Source organism: Papio anubis, chromosome 12 (genome assembly GCF_008728515.1).
Source record: "Papio anubis isolate 15944 chromosome 12, Panubis1.0, whole genome shotgun sequence".
In the NCBI taxonomy this organism is placed as follows: Eukaryota; Metazoa; Chordata; class Mammalia; order Primates; family Cercopithecidae; genus Papio; species Papio anubis.
This window is the reverse complement of record NC_044987.1, coordinates 19,346,792-19,368,089: the sequence shown is the minus strand read 5'-3', so window position 1 is coordinate 19,368,089 and position 21,298 is coordinate 19,346,792. Positions and strand designations below refer to the sequence as shown.

General features: G+C 44.7%; 1 protein-coding gene and 1 long non-coding RNA gene across 7 annotated transcripts in view; both read right to left on the bottom strand.

The window, feature by feature from the left end:
• Positions 1-7,262: 7,262 nt before the first annotated feature.
• CADM1 (cell adhesion molecule 1) overlaps positions 7,263-21,298 on the bottom strand; it is a 332,199-nt gene continuing 318,163 nt past the window's right edge. For all 6 annotated transcript variants that reach the window (XM_009187346.4, XM_021926578.2, XM_021926580.2 and 3 more), the window contains 2 exons: positions 12,198-12,329; positions 7,263-10,177 (listed from right to left, as the gene is read on the bottom strand). In XM_009187346.4, the coding sequence (XP_009185610.2) occupies positions 10,059-10,177; positions 12,198-12,329 (251 nt within the window). In that variant the 3' untranslated portion in view covers positions 7,263-10,058. The remainder of the gene's footprint in view (positions 10,178-12,197; positions 12,330-21,298) is intronic.
• Positions 14,216-21,032, bottom strand: LOC110741287. Its single transcript, XR_002517226.2, has 2 exons — positions 15,046-21,032; positions 14,216-14,413 (listed from the first exon to the last, which is right to left on the bottom strand). It is a non-coding gene; the product is annotated as an uncharacterized LOC110741287 (long non-coding RNA).

Below are 21,298 nucleotides of genomic sequence, written 5' to 3'. Positions count from 1 at the left end.
TGGATTTAGTCTGAAGTCAAAAGTTAACCAAGAGTGGTTTCCTGGCCAGGGAGGGACTGGTGATGGGGCTGGGGGAGGAGGAGGGGAAGCCAGTCCAGAGGCTGCCACATTCCTTTGTTTGAAGGTAAAGGGCCTGGACCAGGTAAGTGACATGGAAATGATGCATTCGGGTCAAGTTTGAGAAGCATTTAGGGGGCAATGGGCAGGAATTGGTAACCACTGGAGGCAAACAACCCAGGTTTCCAGTTTGGGAGACTGATCATGCTATTAATTGAGATGGAATATAAAGGAAGAAGTAGGTTTGGAGGAAGTTTTTCACTTCCCCAAGCCCCAGGATCCTAAAGTGGGTGCCATGCTAGGGCGGGGGGCGATGTCCTAAAGATTCCCTTGAAAAGTTGCTGGGAAAACCCAGCAAACATTTAAGGGGTGTAGGGACACAGAGTCCGGATAGGTTACAATTTTCCTTTCAGGTCCCTCTAACCAAGACAGAAACACAGCTCTAGAGGCCCAACACTAGAAATCTGTTCATTCCACCTCAGAAGAAAGGGGCTTGAAGTGAATAGAGACAGAGAGGGGACGTGATAGATACCGCTAAGGCCACGTGGAGTGCAGGGCGGAGGCTCTGCTGTGATTCATGGTTGAAGGGAGTTTATTGGAAGTTAGCTAATAAAAGCTCCCAGCTACACTCAAGCATCTGTGTTCTCCCTGGCTGGCAACACACCCTACATAATAGTTGGTGTGATGGCAGAGTCGAATGGAGACACAAATATCTATCCATCACACCAAATTCATTGGGTTAAACTCCCATCACCCAGAACTGACCTTTCCTTCCGGAGGAAGTAATGAGCTAGAAATAAGTGCTATCGGAAGCTGAGTCTAAGTAAATCTGCAATCACGGACATTTCAAACGGTAGCCTCCTTCGGTTTGGGCTTTTCAAACAGATGGATACTCTACCATGAAATTGCCAAGATTAAAAAGAGAACGCTAGTTGAACACACATGGCTGGGGAAATGGCCGGGGCCATCTACAGAGCAGGATTCCCGCATCGTGGCCAGAGACTTGCTCGGCATTCACGGGAGGTAAACAGCCCCGAAGAAAAGCAACTGCATTTCTTTCTTGGTCTTCCATGTTGGCAGAGGGAAGACAAACGAGGACACTCTGGTTTGGGGACGGCATGAATGAACCACACATGTCCATAAATAAACCCGGAGCCCTCCAAACACGCTGCTTGTTTGTTCACACAAAAGCCAGCCTGGCAGCCCTCTTGCCGAGCCATGTTCACAGTTGGATCCTTAATGCATTGTGAGTGTTCAATCAAACTTTTAGTGGCGAAACTCTGGGAGCAGAAAGCCAGCTAAGCCCAAATGGTCCCTTTGCTTTTCCATCTTTTGTGGCTGCCTGGCTGTGCTCTTACGGGTTTTGTTGTCAACAAACTCCTGGCTTGCCTTTGAGCACTCCAAATTATTGAAAATGACTACAGCTTAAGACTGGCAGGATGATTGTTAAAAACAGCCCTGGCATTAATCATAGCTTAAGAGCTTTTGGAAAATGATTCTAATTCAGAAGGGGTGGCTTACAAAGAGGCTTGTCGAAAGCGAAGCAGACATCAAATTCTGAAAGGCACAAAACCTCCTTGGTACCCACACCTGGCTTCTTCTGCAATCCAGCTGGCAGAACTGCATGGGGGGCACGGCTTACTCCACCAGCTAACCCCATCTGAGACCACCTCGGGTTTTCCCCATGAGTCCTGTATCACCCCTACCTCTGATATGGGGACCTTGAGATGGGAGAAACTTGAGGGAGCACCAGCAGTTACAGTCTTCCTGGCAGTCCTGGGACTAAGGAAGAGGTGGCCTTGTTTTCTGTCAACAGTTGGAATGCCTTAGACCAGTGCTAAAATAAGCTGTGTGCATAGAGGCAGCTGCGTAGGCAAACACATGGTCAGCATTTGCAAGGAGCCAGGCAGGGCAACGAGCTAATACTTCTGCCTTTTGCCTGCCTGGCACAACAAAGGAGAATGATTTTTGCCATCAGCATTCTCCCTATCGCGGAATCATTGCACAATTTAGTATGATTAATGGTTTCCATTTAGGAGAAGCTAAGAATGAAAACAGTGGGGGAGTGGTGGCACTCACTGGGGGTGTCTGCGGCTGATACTAGAGTGAAAGGGAGAGAGATCTGGCCGTTGCCTGCCAGCCCGTATCTTCCAACCTTTACTTCCAGGCACGACTGGGGAGACACGCTGGGGCAGAGACACATGGCTTTTGACATGCTTTTGCAGAAACAGTCTGAAAGCTGCAACCTTGTGAGGCACTGTTTGCTGTTTCATTCTTGCATCCTTCCCAATATTTGTGACTGGGAAGCCACTCCCTTTTACCTGCCAAAGGGAGTGCCAATCCCAGAGGTTCCTAACTAAGGGTTGGGTCTGAGAGTGATCAGGGCACACTGATGAGGCTAGAGGAACTAACTACACCACTTCTTGACATTCCTCATGGCCACGCGGGGATGCCACACAGGGAGGGAAGGACCTTGCCCTTGTGCTAGGACTGTAGGGGTGGCCTTCAACATAGCCGTCTGTCTCTGGAGCACCCAGCTGATGGTAGACCTAGTCTCAGCTCTCATCGGGTGGCTTTCCTGGGAGCTCTTCTTCTCCCCTCAGTAGCATCCTTTTATTTCCACTTCTGTAGGCATGGCTTCTTTTCAGGTCTTACGGCTGCTGCAGGTGGGTGGTGAGACAAAGGGCGCCATAGCCAGAGACTTGTGGGTGCTGATGGAAACCAACCAGGAAAACACAGAGAATTCAAAAGGGCCTGCATTTTTTTTTTTTTTTTTTTTTTTTAAGCAATAGCCTTTGTAACTGAAGCCAGATAGAGAGAAAATTGGTGATCTTGGCTGGGGCTAACGTGACTCAAGGCCCTTCTCGATGCATTGGTGTCTCTGCAAGGAAATCTATTATTTTCCATAAACTGTCTTAAGCATCTCCCGGGCTACATTTCTGGCTGTGTTAAGAATCAAGTCATCAAGAACAGCTGTGAATGTTATACACTTTCAGCAGCAGCAATGGGCTTTGGCAGGGAAGTAGGAGCAAAAAACCCAAGTAGGACATTTCAGTTGACAGTAATGGCATTTTCCCTTCCTTGTCCAAACGATAAAAGATTCATGTTCCTAATTGCAACACTATAGCTGCCCTCATCACTTTATTCTGGGAGAGGAGGTTAGAGAAAACAGGCCTAGAGAGAGGGAGAGAAAGAGAGAGAGAGAGAGATGGATAGTAATTTTGTCACTAGCTAACAGAGACTGATTAGCGCTGAAGATTCCCTTCCATAGCAATACTTTTTAATCAGGTCTGCTGTGTCTGGGCAAACAGCTTTTGTGGATTAGCTAGACTTGAGCTTGCCAGCATCCATTGCAAGTTTAAACGATGAAATACACAACTACAGAGAAAACAAACCAAAAAGAGTAATAAAGTCACACATTTCAATATTCAGCAACCATTAAGGGATTTAAATATTTGCTTGCTATTAAAGGCCTGCGTTAGGCTTTTCCAACACCAGCTCTGGAAGACTGAAATATCAATTACGGATCAATTTTCCCCCTAAGTAAACACTAATGCAGGATAAACAGTATTAGAAGATGCAATTGTAATATTGCTGACTTCAGGATGGACTTCCTGCTGGTAACAGCAAGTTTAAGTCTGGTGATTAATTAACCTGAGAAGATAGCACTTAAGGAAGATTTGAGGCGGTCACATCTGAAATACGACTGTGAACCTGTGTATGTCTGGAGGGCAGCTGAAGTCCCGGGCCCAGAGAACCGGTTGATTTGCCCCTCAGTAGTGGTTCTCACTTTCCCCAGATCAACACTTTGAAGGATTAGGAGGGAGTAAAATGGGAGGCGCAGGTAGGTGTGCATGCATGTGAGAGAAAAAGCAGTAGACAATGTCAGGTTCCTTGTTGGAATGAATTCTGCATTTCAACAGGCAAGGCTCGAGTTGTATTTCCCAGCACTGACCACCAGGGGCAGTAGACATTTTATGTTTATTTGGGAATGAAAAAATAAAAAAACCATAAAAAACAAAACAAAGTTTCCTGTGTACTGAAGAGCCTGGAAGCTGAGGATTGGAAGACTTGAAAACAGAGAAGATTCTTGCTTTCAAGTCTCAGTTCAGGGATGCTCATGTGTAATGATGTGAGAGTGCTGGGGAGGGGGGCACTGAATCCTGCAGTTCCTGTTAGAGGCATATTTCAACATTTTGAGATACACACAAATAAGGCGAGGACTATGGTCTGCATTTTTAAAATACGCCATATTGCATTCTGAAGGCCCCTCACAATATATGATAGCAATACTAAGGCTTTGCTTGGCCATTACCCAAAATGATATTCCCTGATACTGTTCCAGTGGGTCCTTGAGAGTGATGGGGCCAATAGGTCTAAACTCAGGACTGGCTGGCTTGGCTCTTCAAGGCCAACCTGAAAGCTACCTGTAATAAGGATGAACATGCAAACATCAAGGTTTGAAATACAGCATCGGTGGCCCATTCAGATTAAGTGTAATGTAAGGCTCACGCAGCCAAGTGCGGGACTATTCTCCCTTTAATCATCTGATACTTGCTGGGTGACTACCGCATGCCTGCCAGGGACTTTAATATGGTATTGACCCACAAGGTCATGGATGACGGCCAAGAGTCCCTTCTTTCTTCTCCTGTACAGGGGGCCAGGACATCCAAGTGGTTCAAAAACTATACATGTCTGGCTGTGAATACAGATTTCACCCTGAAGGAATTTGGCTGCCAGTTCTTCATGACAAAGGGCTGGGTATTTGGGATCCTGGCAAAATGGCATGTTAATCTTGGGCATGATTTTATAATAAAACAAAGATACCCTCACTTAAGCAGGGTCTGTCTACCTGTAGCAGGGTGGCTGCATGGTTTCTTTGAGGCTCTGGTTGACAGAATCAAAGGAGCATTTCTCCATGGAGTAAGTCCACAGCGGTACAAGAATTACATTTCAAGTAGACAGAGGACAGTGAAAGATTGCACCAATTAACACCCGCATATCACCTCAGGGTTCCAGTTGATGTATTTGGAGAATGCCAGGCCAAAACATTTGTGAAGACTCTCTGGAGGAAACGAGGGCCATTTTCACTCTCGTACACAGTCTTCTCAAATGAAGGAGCCGGTAACTTATCAAGATCCTTTGAGCGGGGACTGCTTCTAGCACCTTTTCATTTGCATACCCTGTGGAGCTCGAAAGGTAAATGTGCAGCAGTCATCACCACCTCCTGTTTGCCTCAGCTCAAGGAACTTCTGGGATCCTTTTCTGTAGGGTACAGCTAAACCTGGAGCCTCATGCTGCAGACAAGAGGGAGAGGGGTGGGGAGACTACACATACTGCATGCCACGTGGCTTGGAATAAGTCTGCTAATGAATGGTGAAGAGAAAAGAGTCATTAAACCTTCTAAGTCGTGGTTCGCAAGGGCACGATGTGTCTATATGCACAGGAGCCCGCAGAGCTCCCTGAGTAGTGACCACTTCTTCGAAGCCCTGCCTTTTTAGTCACCGTTTGCCTCTATCCTGTGACTGACATGTAATGAACGCATAGTGTGTGCCTGACACCTTTTTGGCTGAGCGCTGACTGCATATCTCACTGATCTCTCCCAACAACCTTCGAGGCTATGGTGATGTCCACCTTGCAGAGCAGGAGACCGAAGCCAGGTAGGCTGGGCTACTCACTGGAGGTTTCACTGCTACATGGTGGGACAGGGATCTGAATGCAGGCAGCCTCACTCTAGTGTGCACTTTTGATCCTTATTCTATTCTATCTCTCTGGGTCTTTTTATAGAGATGCAATGAATGAGTACTCCCCACTGCTCCTTGCCTTCCAGCAGAGGCTGGGAGAGGTCACTGAGGTCTCGACTCCTCTGCCTGGACTTTTTAGTACAGCCACAAGAGCCATCCCACCCCGCACACAGAACTGATTTCTTTCTTCTCCCCATACACATCAGCAGGCTGGCTGGGCTTCTTGCCCTCTGTACTTTTGACTCACATTCCTTCTCCACGAAACCATCCTTTAAGATCCAGCTGGGGTCCCAGCTCCTGCGTGAACCTGTCTGGGGACTCACCAGCCTTCACTGATTTCTCTTCTCCAGAAAATTCCCATAGCACTCTCTGGGCTTCTCTGTGTTCGGTGGGGCACCCATGGCTCAGGGGCACTTCATGTTTTCAGGTGATGTAGCTGATACTCCGCTTGGCCTCCAGAGACCGCCTTATACTTCTCTGCATCCCTCACCATGCTGGACATACAGCAGGTGCTCAATAACTGCATATCTGATTAACTGATTTTTTTTTTTTTTTAAGAGACCAGGCCAGGATGGAAGTGGCCCAAGGGGAGATGCACAGCCTTCAGCCTTTCTGGAGCTTACCTTTGCTTTTCCTATGGAACTTTCCCCATGACATGGCCAAGGGAGAAAAGGGGAACTCAACCACAGCTGGAGGGTGATGGGAAAAGGGCACTTTGGGCCTGGCCAGACATTATCTGCGCATTTATAAGATCAGCCACCATGAAGTGTAAGTCATTGCTCACTTCAGCCTGCAAGGCAAGGACGATGACAACAGAGCAAATCCTACTGTCTACCCAGGCCTGGAAGTCTCAGCAACCTAAACAGCAAGTGAGAACAATCTTCTGCAGGCAGCCAAGCCAGTCCTCCACAGCTCACGACTTCTTTTGTGAAAGGAGAGAGAACTTTAAATGAAGAAGGCAGAATGCATTGTTAAGACACAAACTCCCGAAGTAAGAGACAGGTGGAGCAGCCAACACAGGGAAGTTGGTGAGGGTGGGGGGCGGTGAGAGAGGGGATGAGTGCGGGAGACACATCCACGGGAGCAGCCTGTTCCGGCGGGCCCGCCACCACAGCTCGCACACCTGCACAAATCGCTGAGTCCACGTGAGAGCCCAGACTCAGCCACGGCACGGCACCCGGCTCACCTGTCCACTGAGTGGGGAAGAGAACAAGGACAGGAAGGATGAGCGGAGAAGGAAAGAGAGTGCGGCCCCCAGCAACCCAGCTGGCAGCATGTCCTGGCATCTACTGCCAGCGCTCCTGGCCCCGCACACGGTCCTAAGGAGGAAGCTGGGACCAGAGGCCCATCTCTTCTCTCACTCGGCGTCCATAAGAAGTCCATAAAGAGATTAAAGGATCACTTTGTAACATTAATTTTTTTATTAAGAAGACAGATATTTTATAGTACTTCTTTTTTTTCTTTTTTTTTTGTAAAAATGGTATACATGAACCAATACAAAATGCGAATGGGAACATATGGATATGGAGTTTCTTACACTGTAACATTGTCCATGTACACCTTAAAAACAGAACTGGCCTAAAGGGAAAAATAAGACGTCGGTGTGACTAAAGAACAAGCTTATTTGGCATCAATTATACATCCTTCATTATTTTATATTCCTTTAAAAAACACAAAAAACAAGTTTGTTCTTTCTTCACTCTAAAAAAAGTGATCAACCTGTACAAAGTAATACTCAACAATACATTTCAAACAGTGCACTGTATACTTAAGAAAAAATACATAAACCAATATACAACTAAAATCCATAATTTCCTGTTTTTGCTTTGTTTTATTATTATTTTTTTCCAATGTGTGGGGCCTACACTTTGCAATCTACCTGAGACGGAAAACACCAATCGAAACACAGGAACCTGAGACATGTCAACATTGTAAGCCATAAAGTTACATCAGGAACACTGCACTACTGTACACTTTTCAAAACAGAAAGATGGGAGGTCCCAAAAATGAGATGCCAATTCTGTGAGCAATGGTGTGATTTTTTTTGTTTTTGTTTTTGTTTTTTTTTCTAAAAAGAACAACTGAAAAAAGCCTTTCAACAACATGCTAAATGATTCTCACCCTTTGATATGATTATACTATGGTCGGAATGGGTGCTAAGGGCTCGGAATAGAGCTGCAGATGATAAAATTCTTTGAAAAAGGGATGTTCATTGTGGCTTTTTGTCTTGGTTAAGTACCTAGGGATAGGAGAGGGATAAATAAAATGCTGCTCGATAATGGATTTTCTTTTACATACCAGTCCGTTCCCAAAAGGCCCCCATATTGCAATGGTTCTATCAAAGGTTAAAATAAAGACAAGAAAAATAAACATGTTTTCAAATAACAAAGAGTTGACACTTTTTCCCCCTTAAATAAATCAGCATAAGTTTTCCACATAATGTAACAATAGTAAAAATGCACCTTGCAAAATCCAAAATTACTCACTGAAAATGTAATAGAATATATATTTATATATATATATAGATCTATCTGTTTTGATGCCATCTTTCCATAGGGACTGTTATCTGGAGTCTGGAGCCTTACCAAACATATGGTAAGAGTTTAGTTTCTGTCCTTCAGGACTACTTCTAGATTTCCTAGACGTTTCAGTGAAAATCCCCACACTTCTTTCTTTAAAACATGTAAATGGTAACATGACTCCTCTACCTTTTCCCGAGGCTCCCCATCTAAGATATGTTCAAGGTCACTGATTTTAGTAGCTATGCACTATGGCTGCCATCATGCGAGGATCGGTAATTTTTGGCAGATGGTTCTTAAGGCTGAGGAAAGAGGCCAAGGCTAGTGTATGAAAGGTAAAAAGATAAAAACACTCACATTTGAGTTTTGATTAAGTAACTGAAAATCCGTACATGCTGTTTTTCCACCTCTGCTCTGACCTATCGAGAACTGAGAGCGACAGCAGACCAGTGTGAGAACAATACCGGCCCTTCTTTTGTACCTCCTGCCTTTGTCAAGCCAAATCTGAAGGAATGAAAGTTTCACACAGATTCGAGTTGGAAATCCCAGCATGACAAATATCTGTAATATACAGTACATGCAGGCCACATCCTACTGCCTTCCTAACTAAGCACAAAGGAAAAAAAAAAAAAAAAAAAAAAAATCAACCCTGTCCCATTCAGTCATTCGCACAACACATGGACTTGCTTTTTCCTACAAATTAGTGAGAAGTAAGGCCGATTGGGAAAGGTGGATGGAATCATTTGGAACAGAAACAACCAGAGCAGAACTATATTTCCCCCCTCCCTACTTCCCCTCCTGTGGCAACTCAAATTTGTCCACTTATATAAAAGGAACAGACCTCACCTGTCAGGTCTGTTTAGGGCATGGAAAAAGGAGGAATCCTTTCCGCCCCAAACCTTTCTGGACAGCGTGGGATATCTATACTGAGCCGTCTACAGATACAGAATTAAAGACAGTGAAATTCAATCTCATTGTGACACACCTCACTTGCAGATAACCCTGTACAGTAATGTAGTTCCACAGCAAACAGAACATTTTCTGAATCACAGTCTAATTTTCTAGTCTTCACTGCTCTAAGTATTTGAAACATGGGCAGCAGCAAAGAGTTTTCATTGTTTGTTCACCCAAATCTTTACGACAACAGAGAAGAATGCATTATGGATACACTAAATTCTGAACTATGAAATCTAAGCTGTGCTGGTTCTCCTTTTATGAAACTGAATTTGGAACAGAAAGCAGTTACCACAAAAATAAACAAAAGAAAGTAAAAACAAGAACAGAAAAGGGAAGGAAAAGAGTCTAAGGAATCCCAGCAGGCAAATTCCAAAATGGGAGATTTTGGAAAAAATCCAAAATTGGGGGGAGAGGGAAGGAAATAAATGTGCACAAAGGGGGAAAAAAAAGGAAGGAACGTAACAAACAAACAAAAAACAAGGCACAGAATTTTCTGCAATCTACTGAAACTAAATCCAAGTATCCAAGTTTGACTTGGTAGGAAGAAATAAAAATTAAACAAACAAACAAACAAACAAACAAAAAAAGAGGTGTCAAACAGCAGAATGTACTTTCCAAAGAACATTTTTTTTTTACACAGCAAATCCCAAGCCTTCCCAGTCTCACACCTTTCCACCCATTCATGAAAAAACACACGAATTTCTCGCAAGTTCCAATATCACTGTCTCTTTATCATCTAAATAGGGCCAGTTGGACACCTCATTGAAACAAAAAGGCTGATCTAGATGAAGTACTCTTTCTTTTCTTCAGAGTTGTTCTGTCCTCCTTCTGCATTGATTATAGCTGTGTCTGCGTCTGCTGCGTCATCGGCTCCTTTGGCTTCATGAGTGAAGTATGTACCTGAAAGATGAAGGGGTAAAGCACCGTGACTGTCTGATGGCCTCTGTGTAAAGTGGTACAGAGATGGCAACTTGCTTTATGGCCATCATCAGCCGAAGTGGTGTGCAGGCAGCAGAGGGGAAAAAACAATTGGAAGAAGAGAGCGGGGTGGGTGAGACAAATGGGGATCCGGGGGTTCCAAAGGCACCACTCCAACTGAACCGCTGCGATATAATTCAGCAAATGAGACATTAGAGCAGTGATTATGACCAGAGGATGTCAGCAGAAGAAGACGTGAGTGGGAGCTAAAAATGCAGAAAGCTGGAGAGCTGCTGACTAATGTATAAACAGTAAACACCAATGACCAATGACCAGATACGTGCACGTACATGGTTAAAGACCAAAGCAAGGAAGAGCAATTAGCCAATAAATGAATTAGGGCCCTGATGATGCTTCTGTTGTCATCTCAACTCATTTATTTGAACCACAGTCCCCTGTCTATATGAATCGTGATTGCCTACCCATAGGTGAGAATGTGCTTGAACTTGCACAAGTATGTTCGATTTTTCTATGTCTTCCATTTCAGAGTGAGGTTCCAGATTGAGAAAGAATTTGACATTATAATGGCTGGGATCAAGGTTTCGGATCTGTCTTAATGAGCAAGGGAGTCTCTCTCATCATGTAACTCTAGCCTGGACCCGGATTCATGGATTTGCTAATTGGCACAGCCACTTTATAATGACAATAGACAGACGTTACAAAGTTGGGGACACTCTTATCACCAGATCCCAACAGTTTACATGGAGAACGACAAAGACTGCACCTCAGTATGCTATACAGGTAGAACTTAAACTGCCTGCCGTAATCAAATACTCTTCCTCCCGTTACATACTGTATTCCTGAAGAGTCTTCTATTTAAAAAGATTGAGACATTTGCTATATTTTCAGGTTTTCAAAGTGACAAATCTGAGAAAGCAAGTGGTCAAACGCTTCTCGGTATCCTTTTTTCTTGCTGTAGAGTGACACACATGTTCCCCTCCCCTGGTCCTTCACAGCTGCTGCTCAGACGCTGCCCTGCTCTCTGGCCTTACCTCCTGTCTCTATCAAGCTTACCACCGAGAGGCTGGGAGTTCTTGGCCACACAGACTGCCTCCTGAGTGCGGGCAGAGGGCGAAGTATGGACAGCTCTGATCATCCTAAACTGTTTTATGCTTGAGACAGGCACTCTGTATCCTAAAGGTGCTTATGTACCTTAGACCTCCACTGCTGTGCTCAAGGGACCTTCCCGCAAACCCAAGTTCAACAGTCAAGCAGTATGCAAGCACCTAGAAAACCCTGTAGGCTCATTGCACAGTGCTTGAGAAAAATAACTGAGAGAGACAGGGGCGGACAAAGAAAAGGAAGAATAAATTACCAAGAGGGGAGAAGAGGATCAGAGCAGCATGGGGCAGAGAGGAGGGGCATTGGAAAAGATGATTGCCCATCCAGACTGCACAGTTGATAAGTGTGATGATTAATGGCAATTTAAATCAATTGCACTGATAATTTTAAAAATACATATTTATGTGGCTTTTAAGGCAAAAAAATTGTCTTTAACCTGGGCACATCAAACTAAGGCAGAGCCATTGTGACCAGCTTACACAGAGTCTGGGGACAGGGGACAGGGGGAAATCCTCTGCCTCCCAGAAAACAGGTTGTGGATGTGGCTTTTCCATGTTTATCCTTTGGGGGTTCATGCCACATCTTGCACACCAGCCTCTATCATTTTTCATCTATCCCCAATTATGGATGGCAGAATAACAACTCTACAGAGCTTTATAGTTAGAGAAAATCCGAATCAAGGAGTGCTACTCATCAACTCCCAGAGTCCTAATCAGCGGCTGCTAAGATTTCTGTTTTTTTTTTTTCTCTTCCAGTTTCAGGAATCAGATAGGCCGTGTGGCCACATATATCAAATTATCTATCAAGGACAACCGCGTAAAGTCCCCAAAGGCAGAAGCTGTGGGGACACGCTGCTCCTGCCTGCTGAAGCCTTGCTTACCTTTATGTCTGGCAAAATAGCGCCCCAGAATGATGAGCAAGCACAGCATGGCGAACACCACCACCGCCACGACGCCACCGATCACGGCATGATCCACTGCCCTGATCGAGCCTTCTTCACCTGCTCGGGAATCTGTTGAAATCAGAAGAGGAATAGGGATGTAGAGTTTATTACAAGGCACCAGAAGCCCTGGCGACACTGTCTCCAGGGTCAGAGGGTCACCTTCTTTTTAATGGAGGAGTCAGAGAGAACAAGTGAGATGGATCAAGTTAAACTGAAGTTACACTGAGGGAACAGGCTGACCTGTCCAGTGCTGAATTGATCTGTTCTCCCCACAAGGCAATTTCATGATAAGCAGCATAGGAGGGTTAATGTATGTGGAACAAGCTTAGGGAGGCAGGGAAGGAAGAAATAGTCTATCCGGCCCTGAACTAGTCTTGGCGTCCACTCGATCTGTATCCAGTTGCAGAGCCTAATTAACGAGGCTGACCTGACTATTTGAGGGTGCTCTGAATGACACCTTTAGGCAACAGGAAGATAAAGCATCTTTCTATAGATGCCCAATGACTTTTATTCCCTGATAGATCAGGGATATGCATAGGAAAAGTAAGGTGCTCAAAAGCCACAGCTGCCTAGAGATAAAACAAGGATTATAAGACTAAAGACAAATGACAGGCTTGCTACATTTAGGATGTACGAGGGAGTAAGCCTCAATTTAAAACCTAAAAACCTATTTCAAAAGAGACAGCAAGGAATAATTGTCCATTGCCACCGACGGTTTTTATTTTATTTATTTAACACCTTGCAATGCAATTAATTTTCCTTTATAAGCATCACTCCCTCAGGATGTCTTCTTCCGACTGAGGAACGACATGTTTGGCTGGGGAACAACTCCAAAATGAACCCAGAATGAGCTATGGCGATGCAGAATGGATGTATGGTAGTGTAAACAATTTTAATTTAGGAATGTGGCTACATCACCCCTTGCTGAAATCCTAATGGCATCCGAGATTTATAATGCAGTAAAAAACAATTATTCTCCTGTTGATTAATACATTAACATTTTGGAGTGGAAGCTAAACCATTGTCTTTTTTTTTATTGAGTCAAGTACGACACCTCCATTAAAATGATTTACTAGCTGTACCTTACAATTTAAGCACAGCAGCAACAGAAACGGTAAAAATCTTTTAACTTTACATGATTTGTGAAGTCATATGTGAAGGATTTACCATTTGAATCTTTCAGTACAAGCAGCACATGGCCTATAAATCTGTCCCCCTTGCAGTTGCTGGACGCCTAAGAGAAATGCATTTCACCAGGAAGACTGAGAGTGCAAATTCAAGTCAATTTTTAAGAAAGATTTATCTCTGTCTCTCTCCAAAGAACAGAGCAAATCTCTGAAGCCTCCACCTCTAATAATATTTGAAGTTTATCGATCAAGTGTACAGATCCGTGACAGCTAAAGGTAATGGTGCTCTTTTGAGCCGAAACCTGATACAACGCTTTCGGCAGGAGGGCATGATTTACACTTTCTATCGATATTTCCAATTCTGCTCTGAGATTAAGTACTGAAGGATGTGGGGAAATAACTCGTGACTGAGGGTTCCATGAAAAGTGCTTTAATTAAAAGAGTTTAAATTTTAAAATGGAGTATTTAAAGTGTTTCATTAAGTTATCTTTGAAAGGACTACAGAAAAACCAAAACCCAAACCCAAACAGAAATGCCAAATCAGAGGCAGCAGCAGGTCGCCTAGGACAACAGGATGATGGGAGTTTAATTGGAGAAGGGAGCTGGGTTGGAGGCAGAGTGCACTGCAGCCAATTAGCCCGCTCCGAGCTGAGCGAGCCCCTCCAGCAACGTGTCTAATAAGCTCAACTTGAAACGTGGTGGAGAGGAATCTCCCTCCTCAGCCAAAAGTGTTGCCGACCGCAGATGCTACAGCCCCCATTGTCTTGAAAGTCATTTCAACAAGGCAGAACTCAGCCAAGGGAAGTTGGGTTTTTTTCGTTGTTGTTGTTTTTTTTTTTTCTTTTTTCTTTTTTTTCCTTTTTAGAAACGACAGAGCTCGTTGAAGGGGAGCATTCCCCGTAGGGTGCTGCTGGACACGGGGTGTCTGCTGGAGGAGGGCGCTTGACACACTGGAGATGTTCACTCCGACTGCACACATGCAAAAGAGTAACAGAAAAGCCAGCAAGTTGTGTTTTCCTTAGGGAGCTGTCAAAACAGGGAATTTTGTGAGAATGAGAATTAACTCATCTCCAATGGCCATGAGCCTCAGACCTATTAAAATTTATGTCTTTCGACGAACTCTGTATGTCTTAAAATTGAAGTGAGACTAGACATTGAGGACAGGGGAAAGTTAGGCACAAGAGGCAAGAGGTGAAGAGAGGTTCTAGGAAGACTGAGAACAGAGAGAAGCTTCGAGAAGCTGTCCAGGACAGTTCTAACCCATTTAGGGGAAGGCACTCTTGTCCACTCTTAATAAACCACCTCCTCTCCATGCCTAGACAAAGGGATATTCTGGAAGCCTGAGGGAGGAGGGGGGAGGGGAGAGACAGAGAGAGAGGCTCTGTGACAAAGAAAAACAAAAACCTCCCCCAAACAAAAAGATCTCACAAGGTATGTATCTGTGAGATTAATTTCTTGAGCCAAAACTCCTTACTTGACCTTTGCCCTCCATGAACTTTGAGCTAAATATGCTCAGTGTTGCTATTTTCCCCTGCACTTTGCCCAAATTAAACTAGAACCTTAGATCTTCTAGTTACCTTCCCCACCCTCAAGGACATGCATATTTTACAGATACTTATTTATAAGGGTAATCTCTCCAGCTATCTTCTGATACTCACTTTGATCAGAAAGTTTACTACCACCAGTTAATCACCAAGACGTTTCGCCTGCCTTCAATTACTGCAGATGGACACAGAAGGTAACTGATGTTTAATTTACAGGGAGCACTGCTGGTTACGAGCGCCTCACGCCTCTTCCCACCCCCACTCCCACCTCCTGGGTTTACGTGGGAGGTGTTAATAGAGTTGTGCCTGTTCACTGAGTGCCTCTGTCTTGGCCTTCCCTATGAAAAGCAGAGCTGTTTCTGGAGTCATCTCAGTCCGTTCTTTCATTTCCACGTGTGGGGAGGGTGGGTGAGTGTTCATAATGCTATGGATTGGCTCAAGGCAGCAGGGCCGGGGTGAGCTGCCTGCACCTGCGGGCTGTGCTGCACTCATGACATGAAGCAGCCCTGCAAGATGCCGCCCAGGAGGGCACTGGGCTACTGGAGTCGCACGAAAACCAGAAACGTAAGGAAATACTGAGCACTAACAGAAGCATGGCTCCGACAAAGTCTGTCAGCTGCTTGACCTTTCCTTCCATTCCCAAGGCAAGGACTCTGACCAATTCCATGATAAATGACTTCTTAGTGACAAAGCTATGGGTTTCCCCATAGAGCCACAGATCCTGGTCCTGTAGGGTGCAGACCCCGTCATTCAGGTCCCACGAAGTGCTGGCTTTCCTGGGGACATCCTCTTCAGATTCCCGGCTCATTTTCTGAATCGGGTGGGCAAGGAAACCAGAGGCAGATTCTACAGCTGCCCCCAGCTTGTCAATTGAAAAATAAATGTGGGAGTGGAAAGCACTTTTAAACACACCTGATGCTCAGGCATATGGATATCACTTCAGTTTAGAAAGTCACGTTTTCTTGTTCCCTAAGAGGCTACAAGTGTTCCTCTTACTAGTAACAGGTGTTTCTGGGCCTAAGTTCTGCCTCATCATCCTGAAAAGTAAAGCCATATTTTTGCTTGGTGAATGGTTACAGCATAAAGGTCATTCCAGCCTCAAAGAACCAAGCACGATTACATAACACAGTTCAACTGGAGTTAAGAATCTCATCCAAATCATTTCACATGTGACCTCAGGTGAATTAGGCCTAGTCGTTGAATGATTCTGACTCGCAGATGAACCCTGTGAACGTTATTGTGTATCACTCTGTCACCCTTCACTCCTCAGAGGTAGAAAGCTTGGTGTCCTTTAGGCAAAGAGACTGACCTTGGACTCTGTGCAGCCGGGGGCTTCAGGGTGGGCAGGCGGCAGTTCCAGAGAGGTGTTCCTGACAGCTCACGGTTGTGATACAACCCTCCCTGCCTGTCCTGTCCCATCCTGCAGTCACTTCCATGGCTCTAAGTGTGACAGATAGATCATGAGCTGTTTAGTATTCGTGAGTTAGCTTTTCTTCTGGCAAAAAGCTGGAACAACTTGGCTCCAGGTGAGAGTTTACAAGCTGCTTGCAGAATGTTAAGTTGGCCACTACTGCTTGGGTCACAGCTTCAACAACCCTGGGCTCGCTTTAGCATCTTAGAAATTGTGGGACAGAAAATTTTCAAAGAAACTCCCAAGAGTGATGCCCCAAACTGCTCAGATTTCTTTACCTTGGGCCAGTTGACCTGGCCCGATCCACTCCTCATGGGCAATATGAAGGGGGAAGTTCTAAAGGCAGTAGTTCCCTAGGGCCTGACAAGAAAGGTGACCGCTAGTGAAACTTCAGTCTCCTTCCCCTCCTAGGAGACTTTTCTTTCTCTACTTGCTTTCACTCCTCAACCTCCTTGCCAGAGTCGTCTTAAACGCAGCACTCTGGCAGCCATGCTGCCTGTATTAAACAGGGCTCTGCAAGAGATCCTGGTTTCTATGGCTACTTTACCACCTGGCATGAGAGGTGTAGCATAAACCGCCATGCAAATGCCATAATCATGGATCTGTGATAAGCCTAGAAGGCTCTGCTGCCAAAGCAGGGATCCATGGATAACTGGAGAGTGGCTAGTACATCCTAGACAAGCTCCTGGCAAATAGGGACTTTGGCAGAAGGACTCACTGAGCGGAACCTTCACTGCAACTGCTGCCTGCCCGCCCTGAAGCCCTCAGCTACACAGAGTCCAAGGTCAGTCTTTTTGCCAAAAGGACACCAAGCTTTCTGAGGAGGAGTGAAGGGTGACACAGTGATACACAATAAAGTATGCAGCATGAGGCATGACAGCCACACTGCACTGGGTCACCCTCACATCTCCAACATCCCTGGCTCAGACCGTAAGGCACATTTAGCAACATGCTGCTTAAACGCACACTTTAACTCTTTTCATAGGTCATAAACTACCTTATCTCTCATCTTTAACATTTAAGCCATGGGGAGGTTCTAATATTAGTTCTCCTACTTCTATTTAGGGACAGTTCAGATGCTCAGCGTTCTGTGCTTCCCCCATCCGTGGATGACTAGAGGAAAAGAATTGTTGCTGACGTTTTGCAACAGTTCTGTTACGAGGCTCAGTTTTAGTTTCTTTCCTGGGCGGGGATCTTGCTGGGCAAGTCAGTTTAATTAAAAACTCTCAGAACCGGTGTTTGTAATGGAAATGCTGCCTCCAGATTCCTAGGGTTGTAGGGATTAGTCTATCTCAGAGAGAGCTTACTGACTATGATGTCATTTGTTACTTCTTGCTAGGAAGAAAGAAAAAGCCTGGTAATGGATTTCCCAAATCTGAAGCAAAACCATAATCTGACCTAAAAAAAAAATTACACTCAAGAAAACCTGGCACTATCTGAAAAATGTAGCTACCCATTCTCATCATCTATTGTAGCTCCCGTCCATGGCAACAAAAATAAGTGTGCATTTTAAAAAGCACAACTTTATTACTGAAGGGGAACAAACTGAATGGCATGCGCTGACAAAATGCCACATTATTTGCTAATCCTAATATGTTATTCTTCTTTAAGATTTGCTTTTCTCAGCACCAATTCAATTATAGATGCTACAAATCCTTCTGACATTTAATTCCCTCTTGTCAGAGAGTAGTAAATGTATACAGTACATGCACAGCTTTCCCATTAAGATGTTAATATATATTGGAGCACACTAGCCTTTATGCAGCATAACCTTTCTTTTCTGTCTTCTTAGAAAGTGGACGAGAAGGAATAAACGTAAAGCAAGAAAATCATGAAGACGCCCATATAGCATCCCAGGCATCTAATACTACACGTCAGCTGCATTCAATTCTAGCAATGTAACTGCATCTATACTAATGTTTCGAAGAAGCTATGTTAAGCTACTTAAAGGAAAACTGCAGTGATCATCCTCATTGTGCCACCCAGAGCTCAGTATGTGTTCATTTAAATTAGAAGTACTGCACACAGACTTTGGCTGTACCTTGTCACTATTCAGTGATCAGGACTCAGGGCTCTCTTAGACTATCACTGGCTACCTTGCTTTCCAGAAACAGGCCTGAACAAGGATTGAGCTAGGAGCTCATCTCCTGCATGGCCCACTGGAAAGAGCACTGGACTTGCTGTCATTTCTGGGACAGAACTTGAGATTAGTTACTTTTCTCTGTGACTTCAGGCAGGTCAATGAGGCACTCTGAGCCACTGAGTACAATTACGTACCTCACAGGGTCACTTTGAGTGGCCACTGTTTTCCTGAAAATGGAAGTGCCTGTCTGGCTCAGGGCTTGGCATATCATAGGGACTCAATGTTTGCCAAATTCAAATCTCCTGTATTAGAGCCTAAGGAGGGCTTTTCCAGTTCTTATCACCGACCCAAGGCAAATAATTACCAGTTGGTTAGGGGTAAGCATGGTACTGCATACTCAGCATTACCCACACATGGTAAGATGCCCAATAAACACTTACTGAGTTGAAGTCACCAAGTTCTTTCTTTTCATTTATACAGAATTGACAAACTGTGTAACTAATGGCCTAGCTGTCCTTTATGAAGGTCAAGGCTGTGGGCCTGGCAGCTGAAGGCCGTCTGATTCAAGTTGCGATTCAGGTATACCATTTGAGTATCAGGATATTAAATACTATTGTCAGCTAAATATGAAAACAAGTGTTTTGGGTTTTTTTCTTGTTGATTTTTTTCCCTTCTCAAATTCCTTGATTTAGTTAATTTAACCGTGAGGGGAAATGACTTGATCCAACAGGATGCAAGATTTCTCCCAAGGCATTTAGCATCACCAGAGACACCAAAAGTCATGCTTGAGTCCACTCTGTTCATCTCATGATAGCACAGATTTAGAAATGTGATCGTCTTTTCCACTTTAAGCAACAGGAAGGCACTGAGGATGACACCAGAGTTTCCCTTAAAGGAATATACGCCTGATAAAGAGGACAATTATCAAGTATTTCCAAACATACATTTCCCACTAGAATCTCTCTCTCGAGAAAGATGCTTCAGTGGACCTCAGGCATTTGGGGGTGTGAGGAGGATGGATTAATGAATATGGTGAAGTCACCCCAAAGCAGTGTCCAACCTGTAGAACTAGAATTCGCACTTTGCACCGTGGCCTGCCAACTTTTTAACTTTGGAGGAAAAGTTCCCATTGGATGGTCTCCTCCCTTCCCATGGTGGAAACAGGAGCATGTTGGATTATGGGGAAGATCAGCAGCAGGATGCAGTTCAAACACATCGTGGGGAAGTCGCGGGTGAGCTGGCGTGGACTCAATGTGATTTCTTCAGTCTACTGCCTTGTATGAAACTGAATTTTAAAAGGGAATTGACATGGTCTAACCTTTTCCAGCCATCACTTTCCCATGGCACTTAGGGTCTCCCTAAGTGATCCCATAATTTAGGGGAATCAGTGGGACAATAGCACTGAGGTACCAGAGCAGAGTTTAGGTCTTCTTTAAGGAGAAAGAGCTTGATTTGATGCTGGGAAAAAAAATCTTCCCAGGTTAGTCAGCACATTGCTCTATGCCTGATGGGCTGTAGAGAGCCTGACTTTTCCCTCATTTCCCGGATGCGCACACTGAATTCAAAAGGGTCAAGAGGATTACCAAAGGCCCCAGCACACAGCAAGCTGTGGATTTCATAGGGGGAAGGGCGGCCCCTGCAAACCAAACTCCTCTATTTCCTCCAGAGCCAGGAAGACCCATGCTTCACTTCTCACCATCTCCTAAGCAAACCGTTTAACCGTTTGGGCCCCAGTTTCCTCATTTATAAATGGAGACTAAGAGCCCTTCCTTAACAGTCTCATGAGATTTTCATGAAAATCTTCTATAACTGCCTCATTCTCATCTATCTGGGTCTTCCTGTCCCAACGGTCTTCCCTGGCGAACTTTTCTAAACTGGCCTCCACCTTCTTCCAGCCCAGCCCTCACTTCCACTTTATCTGGTTTTATTGTTTCACAGCATTTGTCACTGTCCAAGATTAACTTGTGTTTTGAGTCTGTCTCCCTTAGTAGCGTGTCGCCGTAGGAGAGCAGGGGCCCTGGCTCCTGGAAGCCATGGCAGCTCCAGCTCCTGTTGGTCTTGTTCACTGCTGCATCCCTGGTGCCCAGCCCAGAGCCCAGCACAAGGAGCTCAAATAATTTTGTTGAATGAATAAAGATCAAACGAAGTAAAGTGTGCGAAAGAGCTTTCTAAGTTACAAAGTATCATACAGATACAAGCCATATCATGCCACACTTTAGATTTATGGGCCATAACTTAAATATATCTATCTAGCCCATCTGGTTTTTAGTATTTTATTATCATGACTGTTGTCATTACTCTACCAAGGGAATAAAATAGCCTGTTTGCCAAATCTGGGCCACTCTTTATGTGGGGGTTAGGAAAGAGTTTCCCCTAAATGGTACAGCTACTGACAGTTTCTCACATATATTTCAAGCAAGTTTAGCCAGGACTTAAGACACTCCTAGTAACTGGAAGGCCATATATCCCCTCCCCCAGGACTGATAATCTAAATCAAAAGACCTTTAAGTGCTCCATATTATCAAAATGTAGATTTTGTTGTTGTTGTTGTTTGTTTTTGAGATGGAGTCTCTTTCTGTTGCCCAGGCTGGAGTGCAGTGGCCTCATCTCGGCTTACTACAACCTCCGCCTCCTTGTTCAAGCAATTCTCCCGAGTCAACACCCCCACCCCCAAGTAGCTGGGACTACAGGTGCATGCCACCGTGCCTGGCTAATTTTTGTGTTTTTAGTAGAGCTGGGGTTTCGCCAGGTTGGCCAGGCTGAACTCCTGACCTCAAGTGATCCACCTGCCTCAGCCTCCCAAAGTGCTGGGATTACAGGTGTGAGTCACCATGCCCAGCTAAATGTAGGCTATATTTTGAAGTCATGTTTCT